This window comes from Leptidea sinapis, chromosome Z, assembly GCF_905404315.1.
Source record: "Leptidea sinapis chromosome Z, ilLepSina1.1, whole genome shotgun sequence".
NCBI lineage: Eukaryota > Metazoa > Arthropoda > Insecta > Lepidoptera > Pieridae > Leptidea > Leptidea sinapis.
The window spans coordinates 23,841,437-23,866,592 of record NC_066312.1 but is presented as its reverse complement, the minus strand read 5'-3'; the positions used below and the strand labels follow the sequence as shown (position 1 = coordinate 23,866,592).

At 33.4% G+C, this 25,156-nt stretch overlaps 1 protein-coding gene across 5 annotated transcripts in view; it reads left to right on the top strand.

Annotated features, from left to right (window-relative positions):
• Positions 1-9,064: 9,064 nt before the first annotated feature.
• Positions 9,065-25,156, top strand: part of LOC126978701 (procollagen-lysine,2-oxoglutarate 5-dioxygenase) — a 51,569-nt gene continuing 35,477 nt past the window's right edge. For 3 of the 5 annotated variants that reach the window (XM_050827716.1, XM_050827711.1, XM_050827710.1), the window contains exon 1: positions 9,066-9,364. In XM_050827716.1, coding sequence (XP_050683673.1) covers positions 9,247-9,364 — 118 coding nt within the window. In that variant the 5' untranslated portion in view covers positions 9,066-9,246. Of the gene's footprint in view, positions 9,365-22,550; positions 23,207-25,156 lie in introns of those variants that run through there. The other 2 variants (XM_050827714.1, XM_050827715.1) reach the window with 2 other exon arrangements.

Sequence of the window (25,156 nt, the reverse complement as noted above, 5' to 3'; positions counted from 1 at the left end):
TGATAGATTTAATTGAATGTAATCATAGTTTTGTAAATATTGTAAAAAAATAACTAATTAAGTAACTTTTCATCCTTTACGTGGTGACGATTACGTTTCCAGATCGATACGATATCAACACATAAGAGCATGTACACCCACGTAAAAGTCTCGCTGCTGGGTATAAATAACTCCTTTATTAATATTAATAGCAATTTTGCTAGACAAATACAGTAGGCGAATAATTAAAACAGGAATAGTGATTTAATCGTGGAGACTGAGAAGGTGTTTGTATTATAATGATATATCAGATTGTATCTCTTATTTGAATTTTTAATACATAGATACATCTTTTCACTAATTGACTGTTAATTATTGAAAGTTAATTATGTTACGATGTTCGTTATCAAAGAGCCAGTAAGAATAAGAGAAGTGAAGGGAGAGTTTATCACCAATGAGATCCAATGTGAGGCTGTGTCATACTTGTAGTTGGTTGCATTATTTCGTCGCGCAGGTGGTGGGTGGTCAACTGCAGAACGAGAGTCTTGGGTCGTAGCGGTGACATGTGGATACTAACTAGAGGGATATTAACGTTTACTGTTCAACACACTTTTCAAATTATTTAGATCAGGTTCTCTCTAAGAAGCGGGATATTCTGAATCTCCAAGTTGCAGTTTCGTTATAACTAGTCCAAGTCATTCAGTTTTCATTTCATGCCCATGTAACTGACTATATAATTAATAAACTACGCTGAGCAGAAACTCAGATATTCTGCTTGTCTAATTCGAAAGTCAGCTCACATGAACTACCTTTCCTTGATCTGTGGAACAGAATAATAATTATAAAAATCGTGATACAAAAATAGATGTTGGTCGTGGAAAGGTGAAAATTTGAAGTTGAATGTATTTTTCAATGCTGATATTCATATGAAATTACATGTTTGCCGATTCTCAAACCTACGCAATATGCACACACAATTTCATACAAATCGGTTCAGCCGTTTCGGAGGAGTTTGGTCACTACACGAGAATTTTATATATTAGAAGAAAAATAATCTTACATTAAGTCATTACGTTAAAATTCCAACCGCATAACGTTAATATTTGTAATTCCCCAAAACCGTGCATTTCACTAGAACATTTTGCCTCGCACAGCCACTTTGTGGAATCATCTGCAGGCTGTTGTATCTCCGAACCGATGAAACTAAGAGCCCTTAAACTCTCAAGCATACTCTCATGTCAAATTCCATCAACGTATATGTGTTCTTTGTCCGTACGTAACTATGCACTTTCATACTGCTGATGTCCATAGAAGGCGGGTTTGTTTACTTTACATCACAACCACACGCCTGTTTGTCCTCCCTAATATACAAAAATATATGTACTTATTTAGTTTTTAGATAAAATAAAAATCGTAAATAAATAAATTGTAATCGACAAGTTCAGACGTATCGAATAAAAGTTTATTTATTTATTTATTTTATTTATTTAGATAGTTACACCAACAACACATCATTATAAAATTAAAATTTTAGCAAGTACACAAGGGATAGTACAATATGACATGTCTTTACAGGTGTAAACAACATTTACAATAGTGCGAAAAGAGTAACAAAGTTGAACAATTAAAATTAAAGAAATGAAGAGTTAAACAAAAATGATGATATTAAATGACTTAAATACATTACTACTTTAAAAAAAGAGATTTATAAAATTTATAACTATACAACAATACATTAGTTTATTTCTTATATTTAACTTACATAACTAAGATCTTAATATTTTAATGCTGTCGGTTTTAAATTTATTGATATAAGTTATATGAAAAATATCTATATTACTATTTTTTGCAGTGATATCGTTATAAGAGCTCATAATTCTGTTTAAGGGGGCGTTTTTACCAATATTAGTTCTGCTGATTGTTGGGCTGAAAATTTTTTTTTATTAGGGAATCTTGGTCTATTTCTAGGGACTGTAAGATTTACATTTATAAGACATTCTGGGGATATGATTCTACCATGTATAATTTTATGTAAAGTAGACACATCAGTTCTTTTTCGTCTTATCTCCAACGAATTCATATTGAAATGGTCCAGTCTTGTTTTATAGTCTGCACGATAAGGGCAGGTTTTGTCTTTAAAAGCTAGAAAGCGAGTAAAATTACGTTGAATACGCTCTAATCTATCAATATGGGCATTATATTGGGGATTCCAAACCGGTGAAACGTATTCAAGTGCACTTCGTACCAATGCATTGTAAAGACACACAATTGCAAATGGATTTCTGATGTCTTTGCAAGTACGCTTAATAAAACCCAGAATTTTCCAAGACTTAAGTATGATGTTATCAATATGATTTTAAAATTTAGTTTTTTGTCTATAACTATACCAAGATCACGAACTGATGACGCCTGTTCCAAAGGAACATTATTAACGACGTAAGATGATGCAGTTCAGTTCTCAGTTCTATTTCTATTGATCTTGATATGTATACATTTTTCCGGATTTAGTATCATTTTGTTTACAGACACCAGTTGCTAATAATATCCAGGTCAGTTCAGTTTGTTAGTTAAAGTAAAGTACAGTGTAGTTAAAGTATAACAAGTGAGTTGAAGCGATACAAGTTTAAATGTCTCAAAATTTTAACAATTTTGTTGAAAGGTCAGAAGAAGAAGAAGACACATCGCAAGAGATTTAGTATTTGATCAACAAAAATCGTTCCATGTAAAATGGCATATAGGAAGTTCGAGCATAGTAGACAGACACATTAAACAGTAACATTACAGTAGTTACTATGCAAATATCAATTATAATGTTTGGTGCTACGTTGAAAAGTCGTATCTATGCACTTATTAATAATTATATTATCTCTAACTCTATTTGTTTACGACTGAGAGCACTGGTGAATCACCTCGGGCCATTTTGAAATTATGGTGGGTATCCATCCGCTTTGCCGGGACTTGCCACTATCTATCACGGCCTTCCCTATAAAAAGTATATTAGCATTTACAACTTCGGAAAAGTTGAAGTTTAATGAGAAAAATTGGCAAATATATTATTGACACTTTAACAATACTTGTTGATTGGTACAAACAATACCGAATTTCAAAAAATGGCTTACCACCTAGTTATAGTTTTTCTGTTTGTTTGCATGTATATCCGGACAAAACGTAAAATTTATTGAATAGATTTACTTCTTATTTTGCATGAATATTAAGAAGAGTTCTGGACAACATACGCCTAGACGGAATTATTTTGAACAAATATATAACTAAACTTGAATATTTGTCAGGAATTGAAAACCTATTGGTTTACCTCTATTACCAAAAAACCTGAAAGTAATGGTATGGAAATAGAAAAAAATACAAATATCACCCGATAAAAGTGGAACTCTCCATGTTATGGAATACCACCGTATCACCAGCACAATAATCGGTAACTATTTACCTACAATTTTGGCAAGTAATTGCTTTCTCCGAGACACTAATAATATAAATTAACCCGCCGCGAGAACTTTAAGAGTCAATAACCTTACAACCTAGTAGCACAATAAAACCGTATACCATGGAAAAATAGGATTAAGGTTAAGGTAGCACGTTTGCGGAAAGAAAGAGCACAGATGGTGGAAATTTCAAGGAAGTTAATTTGAGATAAATAATAAAGATCAGGGATATACTATATGCAATAGAACAAAAACTAGAGATGAAATACTGAAACAAAGAGATAAAGCTCTGCAGGCAGAATAAAACGATTAATATAGATAAATAAAAAATATGGATAGCAGAAAACAGCATAATAAAATGTTTATAGATAACAAACATAATATGTAATTTAGAAGTTAAGAAACATCCTAGCTGACGGGCAAACGATTCTGCGACCTTAGCTCAACGAAAGTTTTGCAATCATTACAAGATACGACACAAAAATCAAGCTCCATCAGGTGTGTTAATTAAAAAATGGGTGCTCCAGTTTGAGAAGACGGGTTCAACAATGGATTTACCTCGATCTGGCCGGCCTAGAACGTCGAGGGACCCCGAAAACGTGGAGCGAGTAAAATCGTTTGTTCGTGACCAACCTGGACTTTCAACTCGAAAGTGGTCTGCTGTCCTTAACGTGCCAAGATAATGATGTATTAAATCGCATTCTCAAGAAAGATTTAAGTCTACATTCCCATAAAATCCAAATGGTCCAGGAATTAAGGCCTCAGGACCACGCCACCAGGTTGCAGTTTGCGAACGAAATGGTAGAGCGATTCACCAGTTTTACAAACATTTTTTTCTCAACGACGCACACTTCCACCTAAATGGGCATGTTAATAGACAAAATTGTCGTTATTGGAGTGACACTATGTCATGGTGGTCAAAAACCCCTGCATTCCAGCCAACCAACCCAGTAACTCTTGACGAATTAAAGGATCGTATTCGCACAGAAATCCAAAACATCTAAACAGAAACATGTAAAGCTGTTATCGAAAATTTCCGCTCTAGATTGCAGCAATGCCAGAATTATGAAGGATCGCATATGGATGATGTGATTTTTAAGAAATAAATTCCCCTTTTGTTTACTATCGAAAACAATAAACAATTTTGATCTACTGTAATTAGCTTTTATTTAATCATCATTCCAATTATAAATGGACTTTTGGTCCACCCTGTATATGTAAACCTTCCTTGAGTTTCAATGAATCTATTACAAAAGATTTCATTGAGATCGGTCGAATAGTTTAGGAGTTATTAGGGAACACACAAACATACATTCTCTTTTATATATATAGATAGATAAAGAAAACATAAACGATTAGATAACGAGTAAGCACATCATTGAGGAGTTTTGGACAAACGTTTTATCACAACCGGTCGAATATAATCATCAAGCAAAATTAATTTTAGGCATTGAACAATCTTATAACAATACTATCACGAGCTCACTTGAAGAAATAAGAACTGAACAGATTAAACAACTTTGTAAAATGTTAAATTGGAAACTTGAGAAATACTATCTTGAGTATTTTATCAAGATGTACGAAAATTATGACAACCGCACCATGCTTTATACGAGAGTTTTGAAAGGTGCTAACATCTGGCAAGGTTATTTTAATACCAAAAGATATGGATACCAAAAAATCATGGATATCCAACCAATCACACCGGGTATGTACAAACTACTCATTTCGATATTATCCGGCCAAGTGTATACTCTCTGTCTCGCAAACAATATATTGTCCCTAAAGCAAAGAGGATATCGGCGTGGGGCTCGGGGATTCAAAGATCATTTGATTGTATATCACAAGGCGATATTGGAAGATGCACACGAGGCTCAAAGACCTTGAACGTGAGATAGATAGACTACAGAAAGCGTTTGATAATATATCGAATGAGTGGTTGCTTTGCGTGTTAGGACATTTATAGTAAAAAGTTTCCTTGAAAGAGCAATGCCCAAATGAAAAGTTATAATAACGGCTTAGGGCTCTACAGATTCTTAAATTACTAAGCCGATTTATGTTGAGGGAGATTCGTTACCATTGCTATTCTGCTTGGCACATAATCCAATTTCAACTATTCTATCAAAATAACGTATATCATCTGAAGTACAGCGTATAGATGGATCACTTAGTATATAAGGACGATCTTAAATTGCAAACAATAAACCTAACATAAAAATCTTACTATATAGTTTCGAAATTTAAAATTTTTAGGATAACGAATCTGGGAATATGAAACTTTACTCCTAAAACTAAACCATTATGGAGTAAAAAGAGAGCTCTCAATTCGTTAAAATCATATTTAAGCGAAAGAGTTCAGATAGTCGATGTAAATGGCAAACGGTCTTCGGGTAAACCTGTAGGAATAGGTGTTCCGCAGGGTTCTATTCTCGGATCTTTCTTGTTTCTTATATATATTAATGATCTACCATTTGTGGTAGATTATAGCCATGAGATTGTATTGTTTGCTGATGATACTTCACTTATCTTTAATGTGAAGCGACGTGCAGATATTGATGACGAGGTAAATAATGCACTCCCAAAGATAGTGCGTTGGTTTGAGATGAATAATCTACACTTAAGCAGTAAAAAAACAAAGTGTTTACGGTTTATTACACCAAACAGCGGAGCTACAAACCAACGTACTAATAAATCACCAGACATTGAAACTTGTGGACACTACGGTCTTCTTGGGTATCACGTTACATAAAAAGCTTCAGTCACATATTGCCCAACTAGCAGATAGAGTCAGCTCTGTGGCATATGCCGTTAGAAAGATTAGAGAGTACACGAATGATGCGACCGCTAGTGTACTTCAGTTACTTTCACAGCATCATGATATAGTGTTTGCTCTGCAAAAGAGAGCTGTTCGTGCTAAATATCAGCTTGGTTATAGACAGTCTCTCAAAGAAAAATTTCAAGAAATAAATATTATGACTGTTTATTGTCATTACATTTATGAAAATTTAATATAATTACGTTCCCAAAAATCGTCATCTTTTTCCTCTTAATAGTGATTTTCATTATTACAACACTAGAAATAAGGGATTGCTTGTAACTAATTCTAGTCGGCTTCATAAGATACATAATAGCTTTAAGGGTAAAAGTATACACTTCTACAATAAAGTCCCAGCCACTGTTCAGGCATTATCTATAAATAAATTTAAATGTTTTATAAAAAAATGGCTCTGTCGTAAATCCTATTACTCCACTGCTGAATATCTAAATGATCGGACAGCCTGGGACTAGATTGTGATTATTTTATAGCGACTGTACAATATATTTTTATTGAAAAGAGCGCAAAAAAAAGAATGCTTGGAGAGATTCATGCGCCGCTTCTTCTCTCTCCGAGCGCCATTTGTTTCCGAAGCGGTAGTAGTATCTACTATAGAAATTAGAAATGACATCAAAAAGAATTCTAAAGGAATCAATCTTGAGAAAACAAATGCCTTTTATGCCTTGCTAATGTGGATATAGATCTAACTTTTAAATGGCTGAAGATACAACCTATTTCGCTAATATTGGAGTCGTCTCTATTCTTCTTATATATATATAATGAAAAATTTGGTCTTTGTCTGAGGCTCAATCACGCCTAAACCACTGATCGTATCGACATGAAACTACCACCATTCGATGCGAAATTTATCCTTGATGGTTACTTATTTTTTATTGTATTTGTAATAAGATAAATAAATATTATTTTTTTTTCATTTCGGCGGGAATGGCTAGTTGCTATACAAAATCAGGCAGTGCTAACCACGTGCTAATGGAACAGTACGAGCGCGATATTTTAAGAGAAATACAGATTGACAAATGCCGCTTGTGTGCAAATAAAAACGAAACTGTTCAACATCTTTTAGCAGGATGTAAAAAAGTCGCCGCGATATATTTTGTACAGAGACACAAAAAAACTCAATATGATTTCTGGTGCTTGGCTAAGAAGAACATCTTCATCTGGCTAAAAAAATCGAAGTTAACAAGTTATGATGGAAGGAAGAACTCAAGCAACTGATTTTAAAAGAAAATAGTACAAAACGCTAATATGGGATATATCTGTACAATATGACGTTACAATCACTCACAACAGACAACATAAACAAAACAACCATACTTAACTTATAGATATTCAGTACCTGACTGACTATAACATCGGAGCTAAGGAAATAGAAAAAAAAACAAATATCACCTGCTAAAAGTGGAACTCTCCAGGTTATGGAACACCGCCGTCATAACTATCCCGATTCAAGTAAGAGCCACAGGTGCAGTGACGAAGAGCCTTAAGCGGTATTGGGACATATTGAAACATAAACATCCACATACTAAATAAACAAGCAGCATTACATTCTTCCACCATAATTAGTAAGATGTTTGGGGATACCGTTTTCGTTACACAATCATCGCACGCACACACACACACACTCAAACACACTACATTTTCATACCATTCGTTCATATCTCAATCAACGACACAACCATCATCCCATCAGCGTTCTTTTGCAAGCCCTTCATCCACAGCTACCGCTCATCCTCAAGAATCGACCGATCGGTCACAACCTTACTTACAACATAAGCTTTATATTTTAAATGGAGCGATAGAACAGGATCATTACACCAGGTATTCTTTTTCCTGATCGTCTCGGGATGGGATATTTAGACATTAGACTATTAGACAATATTTATTTAGATATTAGACAAGTTATCGACACAGTTGTGAAAAAATCGAGTAATATAATATTGACACACTTTTACACAAATTATCTTGCCCAAACTTGGTATAACTTATGCTATGGGTACAATAGTAATATGGGTACTATAAACATCCATGAATCCGAAACAAACAAACTCGTCATACAAATACCACCTACCGAGATTCGAACCCGGAGCTCTAGCTCAGTAGGCATGGTAACCACTGGGTTATATGGGTCGGCGTCGTCTTCGTATAGACCAGCAATTACTTCTCAGTTTGAAATCCCCAACAACAAATCGTAAGTTAAGACTGGCGTGCAAATTGCATGTTAGTTTGATTTACCTCAATAAGTTTTTAGTTAGTTAGTTGTTACTTATTGAAAAGAGCGCAAAAAAAGAATGCTGGGAGAGTTTCTTGTTTCTTCTCTCTCAGAGCGCCATTTGTTTCCGAAACGGTATTAGTATCTAGTATAATAGAAATGACATCAAAAAGAATTCTAAAGGAATCAATTTTGAGAAAATAAATGTCTTTTATGCCTTTTAAGTGATCTCTCTTGTACGTTAAAAACGAACACAAGTTAAAAGGAAAATTTAATTGGAAAATGATTTATGGGTAGGGGTGATCACAAACAGAACAAACTACAAACAAAATATCTTTGTTCATGATTGATATATAATTTCATGTTTGTTTTATTTAAACATCAGCTATATAGAGTTTCTAGAAGCCGACGTCAATAATTTGGACACACTCTTAGCTACTTACGATATTCTACATACCGCCGTGTTATCAACTCTTATCGATATTCTAATTATAATATTTAAATCATACCGTTTATGTTCTATTTTTTAGTTGGCGTTATTTTTTGTTTTATTAAACGAGCCATTTAATATGAGTTCGATATTAGATTGGCACGTCGTCGGTTCGAGCGAAAATTTTGTAAAAATAGTATAAAAAGTCAAGTCGGAAAGCGTAGATGTTTTGTGAAACTTTCTATAATTTCACGGTTCATTTGTTGTGTGACGTGCGCAAGTAATCGGCTACGGTGGGTCCACGGCGACACAGAGTTGAGCTCAGTCTGTTGGCTGGTGGGCGCGAGTGAACATGCTTCGAGGGTACTGGCTATTGGGTTTGGGGCTGTGCTGGCTCGTGGGCGCGGAGGAGCAGTGCACCGCGTCATCACAGGAGAAGACCTGTGAACGGCACCTCATGTACTCCCCACGTGCGTATATCGTCACATCCCCCGCTTGCGACCCTGGCTTATCAACAGCATATTTTTATTTATTTACTTGTACGGTAATATAATCAAACATGCGAGTTTTTTTTATAGCCTGTCGCCTTATTTCTTAATCTGTTTTACTGTCAGCCATCAATTAATGTTGGAAATCACTAGATGGTACTGATCTTCCAACGCTACCAACTTGTAGTCAAGGTAAAAAGATTTTGGAAAAAAAATTACCTCATTTTCTAAAATCTTTCTTAATTGCGTAACATTTATAATACCTTGGTACAAATCTGAAATTTTATATATGTATCGCAGACTGATTTTAATATATACTTAATATAAGATTTTTGACTTTATAATATATATGTACGCATAAACAATAAGTTGGCATATTTTCATCGAATTTGGATGAACGTTAATTACGAATAAAATAAATATACAATTACATTATAAATTTAGACTAATACCGCGACCTGTTCCTTAAAAAACAGCTGAACATACCACCTTGATAATTGGCTCCTCAGAAATCTTAATATTATAAGCGTATAATTACATTATGTAGATATAATATCTAAAATATTTAAATTTTGAATAATTAAAGAAAGTGCTTAAGTGCTATAAGAAAAAATATTGCTGCGGTGATTTTCAGCCACCCACGTCTCTCTAACGTAAATTGGGTTAGTAAATTTAAAAAAATATCATCACTTTTAATTAGGAATATTCACCTGTTAAATTGTGAGGGTTAGTGACTATACTGAGGCGTCGGGTTAGTTAAGTTTCGTAAGGTTAGCCAATTGCGAGTCAGAAATAACAATAATTATAAGCGGAATTACTATCAAGTTCACGCAACGCAACTTCCTCGTATGATTTTTATTTACAAATCCTCTCTCCGAACATTAACAATCTAAAAATTTATTTATAATTAAACAATTTTACATAATACATGCGAAAATCACCATTTTCCTTAACTATAAACAAAAAATATATGAATCATGTTTTAATTGCATACTACAGACGACTTCTAGTGCCAATAATATATATACCTTTAATTTCTGTACTATAGGTAGACAATAGATTACAATAATTATAAGTATTAAGATATGTTTATGTTATTTTATATTTCTAACCGAGGAATTTAGAGTGGCCGCTGGCTATGTGGCTGCCTCGTAAGCAACAGATTGCGGGTTCAATACTTCTTGGGAGTAGGTATATGCCTAGTCTTGCCATAAATACTGAAAAAAAGAAAAAAACTTTACTGTTTACTCAGTTTAGTTTAAATAATTTAAAATATAAAAATCTTATTCGAAGTGGTCTCCATGGCTGCAATACTGTCCTTTAAACGCTGAGGCCAGTTATCAATAGAAGCACGCAATCTTTCTATGGAAATTCTTCACTGCCAATTGTACGGATTGTTTTAAGGACTCCAAATTATCAGGGCGTTTAGAGGAAGCCGTAATCTCTAAAACTAAGCATAAATCAATAATAATTATGATTTAATTATTAATAATAATTATGATTTATGGTTATTAATAATTATTATTAATAACATAGTTTTCTTATATACATAGTTTTCTTATATATATGTTATAGCCAGTCTTCAGCTCTGATTAAGTCCGAAACATTCGCATTTCCAACCAAGACTGCGTTGACCGAGCTTTAGGACCCGGCGCTGAGTCTTGCTGAAGGACCATTCTTGGTTATTGAACATGGTGCTGTTAAGGGGCTTCACTACCTTCTCAAGAATGGTGCCTTGATACACTTGCGCCGATGTTCTGATACCTTTTTCACAATTGTATGGCTCAGTCACTTCTTCATAGCTAATACACCATCAAACCATCACTGAACTCGGATAGTGCCCACGTTGCACTCTGTCGACTAATTGGGATGCTTTCTTAGAGCTTTGAGCATAAATACGGTCATTTTGTTTGTTCAAATATTGCAATTGTAAAAAAAATCTCAACCGTAAACAATTTTTTCTGAGATCTGACTTTACGTACCGCTTCAGTATTTGTTACGATTTTACCAGCATACTCTTTTTTAAATAATTATCAGTTAAGAAATGACCAGTTTGTCTTCATCTCCCGAGATAAAAACTTTTGCTATTTTTCGGAGAGGATTTTTTCTTGTTTTCACTTATTGCTTTAACCACCTTTTTCGTACGAACACTATGTGGACGGCCACATTTTTTTCTGTCACAAACAGAGGAGGTCTCTTTGTACCTATTAATAGACCGGTACACAAACATTTTACGAATACTAAGCGTATGGAGAGTTTTCTAAATTGCATTTGGCTCCATACCTACTTCGTGTAATGTATCACAGCGATTTGATTCTCTTTATCACCCCACTCCATTTTTATATCGCCAAATATTGTCCTGGTGCCGGTCGTATTGGCGCCGAAATGAGAAAACTCAATGACAGATTCAAAATTCAAATATAATATTTCGTTTATTTTTAATTGTAATAGCATTTATGGCCAGTCTAAGTATATTGCTGTAGTTTAAATATAAAATAAATCGTTTATAATTCACGGATCCCCAATAACGATCTAAATAATTTCCATTACATAATGGTTGCTCAAATAAAGGGTAGGTTATTTATGGAATTCGAGGACGAAAGAGAGACCGGGTCACTTGAACGTAAGTTGAGTGTTGAGGTGTGTTGTACACGCTTTATTGCAGAAACGACTTTGAAATGCTGAGTAAGGTTTTTGAAGTACATTCCAAATTTTTATTGAATGTAGATGAAAGTTCTAATAAATCTGAAAAAATTAATACCTACGATCATAATTTAGTGACAGATCTAGAAGTACGTCACTCAAGCTAATGTTTCTATTTATTTTCCTTAAATGCCAGATATGCTCCTGTGATTCCTCTGGTCTTGCAGTAGAATGAGGGCGGCGGTGATCACTTAACACCAGATGGCCCGTACGCTCGCTTGTACTCCACTTCTAATTCTAATATACAATTTGTGTTTCTGATAAAATTTATGTGTGAATGAGACTTAACGACTTCTGACATGAGGTGTATTTTGGGTTCTCACGCATCCTGAACGACATTGCCTTGGCAAGGCTAGCCGTGTCAAAACTATCCTCAGATAAACGGAACATACAAGTTTAAGCATAACACGAAAAAGTTGAAACATTAATTAGTGAAAATTTTCTAACCTTTGATCATTTTATTATAGAGATTAATTTTTTGAGATGATGAGATTTATTTATGGCAAAAAAAAAAAACATTCAATACAGTGATTTATATTGAAAATACATAATAACAGGATATGATGTTAATATACTTAGACCGTACGTAAATATCCATCCTTAATCTGTGGTTTATTTATATTTCTCGTTAAATAAATTAGATTTGACGAACGAATCGATGACACCAAGAACAAACATAACGTTGTTATACCTACAACTGGCCTAAGATGAGTTAAGTCCTTTAGATCACAGAGACTCCTTTAAACAGAAGTCTTTAAAGACGTTTATGTGGTTTAGAGTTAGTATAACATAAATGACTTATGGAGCAACCGCTGTCAGGCTATTTTAATAATAAATTTGATTGCAACGAAGTTTTATAAAAAAAAAACTAAATAAAGACGTAAAACACGTTTACAAGTAAACAAAACTAAAAAGTAGGAAAAATATTTAAAATTTTTAGTTCGGCTTTCTATGAAAAGCGTGTTTTTTAGTTTTTTTAACTACTAATTATTCTCGCTTTGAGCTGTAGGGAAAAATTTATGTGTCAAATGGGTGTCAAAAAGTATAATCGACACGGCAAACTATTGTCTCCTAGGATGACGGTCACACACACTTAGAAACCGGCCCAATTTTTTCATTCCATGTAATAGTTGTACGTGGAATCAAATAAGTAGAAAGCCACTCTGTAGAATAAACTCGAAGATAACATGATGAAAAATATTTTTGTCTGGTAATATTTGGTTCAGCTCTTTAAGTATCATTTTTTTATATGCATACAAGTGAATTGCATCAATAAAGTCATCTTATAAGATAAATATTATATACATATAAATAAAATTGGAGTGTCCGTTTGTAATATTGAAATAACCGTTGTTAACTACATTTATGTAAATATGTATAGATGTAGTAAAAAAACGAATAAACAAAAATACAATTTTACAATTTTTGTCGGTCTGTCTGTTTGTTCCGGCTCCGGAATCTATGAAATGGCTGGACCGATTTTGACGGGACTTTTATTGGCAGGTAGATGATGTAGTAACTTAGGCTACGTTTATTTTAGAAAAAAATTTTTATTTTAGAAAAATAAAGTAATGTTGCAATGTCCAAGAAACGGTCTAACTCTAAAAAATAATTTATATGGCAAAACAACGTTTGCCAGGTCAGCTAGGAATATAATATAATAGGAATATGGTGTAACTGCACAATGGTATAACAAGCAAATAATTAATTAATAATTTAATTATTAATTAAATTAAATTAATTAATTAGAACCTATTTACCTAAAGGCACTAATCAATTTCTTTGTAGAATAAAAGATTTGCCTCAAAAATACGTTCATCATAACCATTTAATAACAGCCTTCGTTAACCTGTATTGATTATTATATTCTTCGTCTTATTACACGAAATAGGTCATGCATACTATTATAACAATTAATATAAACTTATCTCTCTACGCAAGTGTTTATTAGGGTTCCGTAGCCAAATGGCAAAAAAACGGAACCCTTATATCACAGTCCCATCTCACTCCGTATGTCACAGTATGTATTCTGTGAACCGCATTAAGATTTATACACAAAAATAGAAAAAAAAATAATGTCAAAATACATTGGGTTACCATACTTAGTACAGAAACTTACATTTTTTTTAAACCTATACGTGTGGATTATCTTTATATTGCGGTTTCTAGTATTTTTTTATTTGTTTGTTTGTTTTTCGGAATAGTTTGCGCGAGAGACACTTCCAAAGTAGTCAAATGTACCCCCTCCATGTAACTTCTAAAATAAGAGATAGATTAAACTTAAAAAAAGTAAATAATGTGCTATACCTACCTTGTAAACTTTCTCCGAAAATTGGTTTGAAGGTGATCTAGTTAATAGTTTTACTATCGCCATATTAAATCGTATTAACAATTAATTAATTAATTGAAAAAAAAATACACTACTATTAAAACATCGATCAAAGTTACAACGAACTACAAGAACTTTTATATCATGTTACTTGCTGCTACGGAACCCTTCATGGGCGAGTCCGACTCGCACTTGCCGCTTTTTTATATTTAATAAGTGCTACTATATTTTCACACCAATAATAATCTCGTTTCACGATAACTATTCGGAATAAAGTCCGAAACTACTGAACCAATTTGAATGAAAATTTCGACACCGAGTGCAATTGCCATACAAAGTAATAAAAAAAAATAAGATTTTAGGGTATAAAAAATAGATACTGGCCGATTCTCAGACCTACTCGATAAGCACCCAAAACTTCATATAAATCAGTTCAGCCGTTTCAGGGGAGTTTGGTAATAAGCACAGGCACACGAGAATTTTATATATTAGAAGCAATTATTTTTGAGAAAATTTTAAGCATCGTTTTACAGTTCTACTTTGAAATTATTTCATTTCAAGAATAGGGATCAACGAAATAACTGTTATAAATAATTGTAGTACTTAAAAATTTCATAATCTTTTTAAATATAAATCAATGCTCCATGTTCTTGTCTATGCCTTCCGAAACCATTGATCATAGTGTGATGAAACTGTTATTATCATAGACACCTCCGTCGGTTCTTGGCCCAAAAATTCATTTTTTATGGAAGAGAACAAAAGAGTTTACGAATCACCTGATGTGCAGTGATCAAGACTAGTATTGCCAGTCTTATACAAAAGTTTAAGTAAAAAAAGGTAAGATTCTATAAATAAATAATTTTATTTCTTTACACTTTACATAATCATTAACATAATAACAATAACACACCTATGCAATTAAAATAAAATTTATATAATATTAATAATATTCTTTTTTAAATTTATGTGTTTGAACATCTGTGTTGGACTGGAAACTAAATATTGTTTAATTTGATATGTAAGTAAGAAAATTAAATTTAAAATAAACTTATATTTTTACAAGTAATTTGCGGAAGAACGAAACCAACGAAAAAATCATAAATCAGTAAGTTTTGTTTTGATTTAAATTAAACATTTATTTTATATACATGTTATGTTGTAACGATTTTTCTATTATTCTATGCTATCTTACCCCTTGGTGAGATGCCGTGAGATTTCGCTTCAAATATACTTATTCTCATTGCTTTTGTTCCTTTGATATATTATTTGATATTTGTGTTATTCTTTTAATATAATACAAATAATTATTGATTTTTCACCCAGTCTTCATCTAGTTTAATACGATTCATGATATAAAATAGGAGACAATTGCCGAGACAGTCATCACTGGCAACACACACTGGTTGAAAACCTTCATCTTCAGATACTGCGGTATTTGAGACAAAAAGATTTTACGGAGCTTCCGAACGCTGCCTATCCGAGTTGCATATGACGAGTGACCTCTTTTGCGAAATTGGACCTGCCTAACTGAATTATTTGTCAAAGGTAGACGTACTCGTCAACAATTTCGATTTTCGAGAGAACAGTTATCAACTGTTATTATTATTGAGCCCATCAAGCATATGGCTTAAGTCTTACACGGTCTCAGCCATGATTATGCCTGGGAATCGAATTATGATCGTTGATCTGGACCAGGGTTTCTCATAGTCCACGAACGCCAAGCCTAGTGGCTGGTTATACATCTCAGTCTTCTGTATAACCTGCCGCAGCGTATGTATGTGGTCTATGGTGCTAAAGCCTTTTCGTAATGCGGCATTTTCGGGAGGCTGGAACTCGTCGAACCTACGTACCAGACTATACGTAATAACTTTTGAAAACAGCTTTTATCTCAGTCATGTGACTCGGAAGCGAATTGAGTCTAATGGTCTTCATAAACGTTTTATCGCTTTTAAGCGTTTTACTTCTGTGTCACTCTACTTTTGCCCTGACGATGACGGAATTGAATAGCTTCTGTAGGATTTTAAGCACAGGAGTACCACCACCATTTCAAAATCAATTTATTTTACCTAAATAATACTCAATTCTTATAAAATTTGAGACCTGGTGAATCAGCTCTCGGTTTGTAAAGTCGGTAGGACGTGTTAACACACAGATGACAATGTGCTGCGACGGTTTTGCACCCTCAAAATACTCCCTAGTAGGTATATTATATAAAACTCTAAAAATCTAGTTCTGAGTCACATTGACGAGTAGGTACCTACAAGAAAAGCTCATTTAATAGTAAGATTTAAACATGTTGCACGTCCCAGATACAATTCAATTCATATTTATGATGTTTTTCAGCCAGCAGCTGCATTTCAAATTTAAATAAATTTGTTTTTCATACGGTCTCATTGTTTGAGTACCTACCTACCTTCGTACATATACTACAAAAGTATTGTGTAATCAATAATACGAAAGATACTGTCGATAATACAAAATTATTTATGAGAGATTACACAGGATGATGCTGAATTTCGGGAGAGACGCTGACTCTACTAAATAGCTTTTCTGGATTATACCGTGGTTAGGTCTTGCAGACAGTGAAATGAAAGTTCACGCGATGTAGACATATTTTTGAAGTTACTGTGATATCAAAATAACTAGGTAGACCGTGCTTAGCTAAATTCAGCATTATATTTAAATGTATAGATATATAATATGATAAATTTATAGAATTTTCAACCGCAAATTGCTGATGTTTGCCCTTCTACACCGCTCGGTTTGTGAGAATCATTTTACCTCGTAGAGCCGGTACCGGTCGCAGTTTTCCCGAACCGATGCGACTTGGAGACCTTCAAGCTTAAAACCTTTTTGCGCACTTGTCTCCTGTATCAAAAAAAAATGAGTCCCACACAATACTCCAGCAGTCACGACAGCTATAATAGCCTAAATAGATGATCGTATTTGGTACGGCTCAACCGGTTCGGTACCGGACCATATTCGATGGTATGTCACATTGTCTATCGCACCAAATTATTATTATTACTGCCCGGACAGTACCGAGTACGACTCTGGACCAATAATTGGTGTGCGGCGCCCAGCGGACCGTCCATTGCTCCGGCTGTACCAAATCCGATCATGTGTTTAGGCTATAAGCAATAAGATACAAGGTGAAGACCATAACATGGTGTGTATGTCGTGTTCTAAGTAGCTATCCTTAAATTCTTTTTCAAGTGTCTGCCAGTGTATGTATATCACTTATATTGTCTTACACACAACCTATATCAACGTAATATTTTATCATAATATAGTGCCGAGACTTGGGCGATAGTCCATTGAAATGTTACATGTTGTGTGCGTGTCTATGTGTGTTGCATTTTTTAGAGGACGAAATTTTATTTTTAGGACGTGTAGGAGGTCCATAGAAGCTTAACCCCAAGTTTGTGGGGTTTCCGCCCTTGTCCCCCGGTCGCCATTTTGGAAAAAGGGTTGCAAACACCGTTTTCGCGATATCTTGGAAACTATGCGTCCTATAAAAAATTCGTAAATTTCACATAATTTGTAGCAAATCTCTTTGCCTACAAAAATGTTCATATGACTTTTTGCTCTAAGTTTAAAATTAAGGAGTTATAAGCAAAAAAGTGAGAAAATTTCTATAGCAAATTTCTTTTTTGCTCTATAACTTTTTTTTTACAATTTACAAAAAAAATACCATCGAAGAAAAGTAGTTCTGTCGAGGATTACTTCATCGGCAAGATGTCTATGAAGTACCTAGTCTCTGAGAATAACCACATAAAAAAACGCGCCCAGGGTCTCTAAAGATGATAAAACTGAGTTAGACATTTCGTTATGACCGGATTCTCATGAGCATTGACGAACCCGGTCAACTTTGGAGCACTGTAACAGCGTTTTAAATGAAGGAAATTAAAAAAAATACAGAAACAGTTTCCTTAAAAGACCTCTATGTACAAGATTAGTCTAAGGTAATTTTGTAGTAAAATGTATAAAAAAAAGTAATAGAGCAAAAAAGAAAATTTTTATATATATTTTTTTTCACTTTTTAGCTTATAGCTTCTTTAGTTTTAAGTTAAGCGCGAAAATTTTTTGAACATATGTGTATGCAAAGCGATTTGCTACTAATTATGTCTTCACGAAATTTTTGTAGGAGGCATAGTTTCCGAGATATCGCGAAAAGGGTGTTTGCGCCCCTTATTCCAAGATGGCGGCCGGGGGACAAGGGCTGCAATCCCACAAACTTGAGGTTAAGCTTCTATTGACCCCCCACATATGTCCCAAAAATAAAATTGCGTCCTGTAAAAAATGTAATATTCGGGCCTTAAATTGTAAAATTTCAATGGACTACGATTCAATCTAAATATTCAAATGTTTCATTTTTGTACATGAAAATACCTATTCAATTTTATTGAAATTTTTCCCGGCATAGTAAATTTGAAAGTCAGATAATATTATAATGATTTGTGAGATGACGTAATTATTTGCCAAATCGTGACAAAAACATGCTCGTCATTACCGCTCACTGTGTGATTGGTTCAGCTATCGTACCTATTGGAGCGGAAAATTTTACCGAATTTTAGAAAGTTGGATTCTTTGTTACGTGCCAACTTCTGTCTTTTATGTTTTGGCTAATCTTTGTCGCCATCGGCCTTTCATTGTACAAAAAAAACCCCGGTTAAAATTCTCTTGCTGCTGCAAAAGTACTACTAGTGCTGTAGTAGCAGGGCAAGTAACTACTGCTATCGTAACAGTGAACGAACTGTCAATATTATGAAAGATCTACAATATATATATTAACAATATACTAGACTAACGCATAAGAGAAAAGAATATCTCTAACGGAGATATAGTAACATAGAAAACTAAAGCGACTCTATCATCGTAGCTATCTACAGGTCGTAAAAAGTCAACGACGCTTGACGTTAGCTACTTAGTATTTTGAATATTGAACCATTATCAAACACACACACACACAAAATTTAATTGGTGTCGCATTAGCTGGCGGTCAGTTCGTCTACCCTAAATATACACTCTTACGCACACTACATCCGTTATTGCTTTCCTTCAAATATTATATATTATGTACAATAATTAACCTTCCGAAATCGGTAAGACCCTCGGCCAATTCAAGTCAACTTTTTGACTGCTATTTTAAAATATGGAAAGAAATCGTAATGAAATATTTTGAAGATATTAAGCAATTTAAAGCTAGTTTCCTTTTTGACATAGTTTGGTAAATTCAGTTATATTTTATATTTATTTTAATTTTAGGGGCTGTTTCACAATGTACAAATAAAGTAACAGATTGATAGGCTAGGTAAATTAATGAATACATAAAAGTTTCACATATAACAGATTGCGTTTCACTATATTTAATTTCTAGTTGACTTATCTGGCAACCTCGCACTCAATAGTTCCATTTGACGAAATAAACGTATTTAAAAAAAATCTGTTTCTTATATAAAATAATGTAACGCAAGCCGGCTTCTAATGAAAATATTATTTCGTATTTTACAGTTTTCTATTTCTATATATGTATTTCTAAATAGCACTTCTACTACTATTTTCACAATAAAATGAATCATCACAAAATTGTATTCCGCTTCTGTGTAACGTAATTTGAGAATCTCAACTAATCAATTGTCATTAGCCTTTTATAATTGTCAATAAGTCAAAACATAAACAAACCATGTGCGAAACATTATAGTAGAGGAGCCCAAGTGAGGATTTTGGGTTTTATTCGAGTGCGCCAGAATAACATAAGAGGATCAAACTTGCACCTCGTGAAGTACTCCCAACATACCTTAGCCCTGTATATAGGATCGAACGTCTTGAGCAGCCGATCAGATTAGTAAAAAAAAACGATCCGTGGAACCACTCGAGCGTATCAGATTGAGGTACTCGAAAAGTAAATTAATTATTTTATTATTATTTAAGCGGTGTTTCCGGGACGATATGACATGGGTACCTTCAAAAAAAGCGCGTACACCTTCCTTAAAGGCCGGCAACGCTCCGGTGATTCCTCTGGTGTTGCAAGAGATTGTGGGCGGCGGTGATCACTTAACAACAGGTGACCCGTACGCTCGTTTGTCCTCCTATTCCATAAAAAAAATATGTGCAGTAAAGCGTGCGTTCTACCACTTTGTTTGGCCACCCCCACCCCCACCATGCAAACTGGCAGATTATTATTTTCCGTTATCACGTTACACATGGGGCGCATAATGTATGCGTATTAATTAAGTATTTCTTTGTGACCTTATCTTTTACATTTTTGTACATGAGCCCCAACTGGTAACTTTTTTCATTTTAGCATCTACACAATCCAATAGGTGCCCACGATGCTCGAGTAAATTCCTATTTAATATCTTGGTCTCCCCTATCATTATATAAATTGACAATATTTTGTAATATGCTTGTCACTCTGTCTGGCGGTCCATCAGATAACTAGGATAATTATCTACTTTTACATCCGTCCTATAATTTAAATGGCCCTTACCTGACATATCTGTCATGTAAAGTGTCATCACATATAATCATTATAATCTATACATTGTGAAACGCAAATGATGTCTTTATTCAATAGGTAAGTAGCCTATAAGGAATTTATTTGGACATTGTGAAAAAGCTCCTTCGTATCGCATAACTCCGTAATAAGTTAAATACAGCAACAGCTTTGAAAACGTAAAGTTTTACAATTGTGCCAATATTAGGTACTTACTTGAAAACAATGAAGTCATTTTTATGGCAGCTTGAATAAACATGCCATATTATTAAATATATACATTACAAATAGTAATAAGATTTTATTTGTTAGATAGCAAATATTTACATTACATTATATTTAGGACACCCTTATCTGTAACTTTTGAATAATTAACCGTAACACAATATAGCCATGGTAAAAAAGTAAGTTAGCTTAAGCTTTTGACTAAATTGGTACCACCTATTTAAAGGCAAATAAATAAATAGATACATAAAAATTAATCGATTCTACAAAAAATCGTAGCAAGGGCCTGTCGCAAATAAGGTCGAAAATCTAGGGTTAAGATTTTACGTAGTAGGTGCCTAAGTTTTTACGTAGGTCAAATAGATAAAAACTAAAAGGATGAGAAAGCCCTTTAACTTACTGTTTTCACTTTTTATCTTTATCATCAAATCCGTGAGTCAATCCTTTTTATTTTCTGATATGGTATTGAAATAATAATAATTGATCACAAATGTTCGATCTTCAAACAGGTGTTAATTCATCAATCGGCTTATGGCGCTGAATGCCGAAGTATGAACACGAGAAAAATATATTATATTTTGTCCTTCGCCCCTTTTCTTACAATAAAAATGATTTGTTTCAAAATGAATTCCAATAAGTATTCATATCCGGGAACTCCTACTACCACTATACTAATCTTTTTGTAACATTTCGAAATAACAGTGAAATTCACACAACGCTGTGTCCAATGTAACTGAGAGAGCAAATTTTTTAACATCTTTAAGTCATTTTAGAATAAATATAGAATAAAAAAATAAGGATTTATATGTGAAAGGTTATTTTAGAAACAAAGACTTAACTAAACCCTATTGTTATATTATTGATATTTGATACTGTAAACGGAATAATGAGGGGACGTCATCGTGGAAGGGATGACAAGCAGTGGTGGTGTCCGCGAGTCCTTATAAGCCTGTGCGCGCTTCATTCGAAACGAATTATTGATTATCGTGTACTGTGAACTAGTGATCCCAGGGCCCAGGGGATACCCTGGGCCCTGGTTTTTTTTAATTTCAATCTCATCTCTGGTTTAAAAAATAGAATAAATTGTAAAGTGATTGTAATTATTTAATTAAGTTAATATGTTTTTTTTTAGATAAAATTTAAGTTTAAATATTATTAATTTTTATTATTAAAAAATTAATATTAGTTCGTGTTTTGTTACGAGAAATCTTAAAGATTACCTACTCTTTAGTCTTTTTTACGATGTCAATTAACAAAGGTTGGTCCGAACCCACATAAAAACATATTTGTGATATTTTCGTCCTCTTTGAATTTATATACTCTAGGTCACAGCAATAAAACTTCAAAGTTCCAAACGCTAAAGTTTATTTTTATTATCAATAACAGTTGCCTGTCCAGATGGACGAACAGAACCAAAAAAAAAAAATATCAATAACAGTTTATAACAGGGACTGTTGTCTGTTATTCTAAAATAATGTGTTACCTATTGGCATAATATTTACACAGAACGTTCGCTGATGAATGGATATTTTTCTCAATAAATCAAAACAATATATCCCCATAGTTTGTAAAATAAAAATAAATGCTATTGTTCTATAGTGTATTCAAGGAGATAATATTAGGCATCTAAATATATAAATATAATTATATTATAATAGAATCACATGCAGTAATGATCTCATTATTGAAGAATATATTGCACGAGAGACAGAACGGACGGGCTATCGAGTTTCGAATTCGTAGAATTCGCCGTATCAACAAAGTACTGTGACCATGCTAAGCTACCAGCTAGTATTAATTGTTATCGGTGTATGGGTGTAGTAGTGTTGATGTGTTTATTTGTGATTGAACAATCGGGAGCTTATCGTCTCGGAAGTGGCGCTGGGTCCGACATCGGGTCAGTGCTCGCGTTCATTTTATTACCCATATCCAGTAGCTGTTCTTAATATACTCAGTTCGCGTCGCGTTCCTCACTATCTAACAACGTCTGCAACAGCCGGCAATATGAAAGCCCTATATATGTGTTTGTACATTTCATTGTTTACAAATACACTGGCAATTGAAACAGGTAAGTTTTTTGTTTTTATACTACAAACTAGCCATCGGTTCCCTCTTTCCTTAAATAATTTCAGCTTAATGGCTTTAGTTACTGTTGTATATCTAAAATTAAAATTGTGGAAGACTATAATTTTTATTATTGCGCTATAGAGTTGTATAATATGGCACTGGAATGATAGTGTTTCTTTAGTATCAAAATCATATTAGGGTTTTTCTTAAATAACAGTGGACCTAACCTAACACTTATATCTTTCAAAATTCTGTTACTGATATTGAAAAATCTAACATTTTATAATCTTATGAGAATTATAATATGCCAAATGTAACAGTATTGTCGACAATAGTTTTAAAGTCAAAGTCAAATAATAATAAGAAATAAAACAAATTCAAAACCTCTTAATCTAGTTCTTAATGAACCTAGTAGCCTTGAGTCTGAAGGGCTTGGATTCCAGGAGGTGCAAATATTTTTTGCTTTGTGTGTCACTAAAATTCTCACCCAACTGCATATACTTGTATGTGTTAATATTTCACATATCTTCAAGTATTGAATTAGTATACAGTAAACATAAGCAGTATGCAATATACAAACTCTTAAAATACTCTGTTGAAGTTCAAAAGTGGAGAGCAAGTAGGTAACATAATAATTCCAATATTATAATAAAAATGCCACAGTGCATTTTTCAAAGAACTTTCATCCACATATAACAAAGCAGTAGAATGAGTGTGCGGTGAGCCCCGTGAATCATAGGCTCCTGTAATTCCTCTCGTGTTGCAAGAGAATGTAGATGGAGGTGTTCACTTAACACCAGCTGACATATATGCCTGTTTGCCCTCCTTTTCCATTACACCATAACATGTCGTCATTGCAAACTTGTAGATTTTTAGATGTTACTTAAATGTCTATCAGTTTTCAATTAATCAAGTCATATTGTGCTATTTGGCCATATTGAGTAACATTGGTGAAATGTGATTATTGGTAATGGTCAACTGACTAGTGTTTATTGTATTCTATCTACAATATACGGACGACCGAGCCTTGCTCGGATTTTTAAGAATGTACAAAACTTGAACAAAAAAAAACTAATAGGACATCTGGATTTGAACCGGGGTCTTCTGCTTTCCAGATCTCCCAATGTCCCATCTGAGCTATAATAGTCTTGTATTTAGTGGCGAAATTTACCTTTGTATTCTAATGTTATTGTAGCTGTTTCTCATTCAAACATGGATAAAACCATTTTTTTTAAACCTAGCTAGATCGATTTATCACCCCCGAAATCCCCTGCATACTTAATTTTATGAAAATCGTTGGAGCCGTTTCCGAGATTCAGATTATATATATATACAAGAATTGCTCGTTTAAAGATATAAGATAATTATTTGGGTCACAGTAAAATTTTCTATTTAAGATCATTTTATCATTTGGTCTTGCTTGTATGAATCATTTCAATTAATTTTCACTTTGCAGCAATTGAGAACATTGTTCAAAATTGATTTATTGGCATTTATTGTCCATTTATAGATTGTTTGGTACTAGCTAAGTTCTATTTATTCATTTAATAAATTCAAATAAGTTAATACATTTTAAATGTAAATATTACCTTAAATGAAATTCTAATTACTTCATGACTCTGATAAGCAATAAAATAGTAATTTGTACTGAATATCAAGAACATATTATATTTTAAATAGGCCAACTTGCTTAGTATGCATAGTATTCATAATTTATATAAAAAATCAGTTTAGTTCAGTTAATTATTACTTTATATGTATACCTAATTATTTAATATAGTGTTTGATATACATATAATTATTTGACTTTGTTGAACATTGTTGTAATGTTTGATGAGCATGTTTGTTGCATCACTTTACATATTATATTTTAATTGAAATGATTTGTAAATCGAAGAAAATGTAAATTATGATATAAAAGAGTGGCAATGAGTTTCTTGCTACTTTTTCT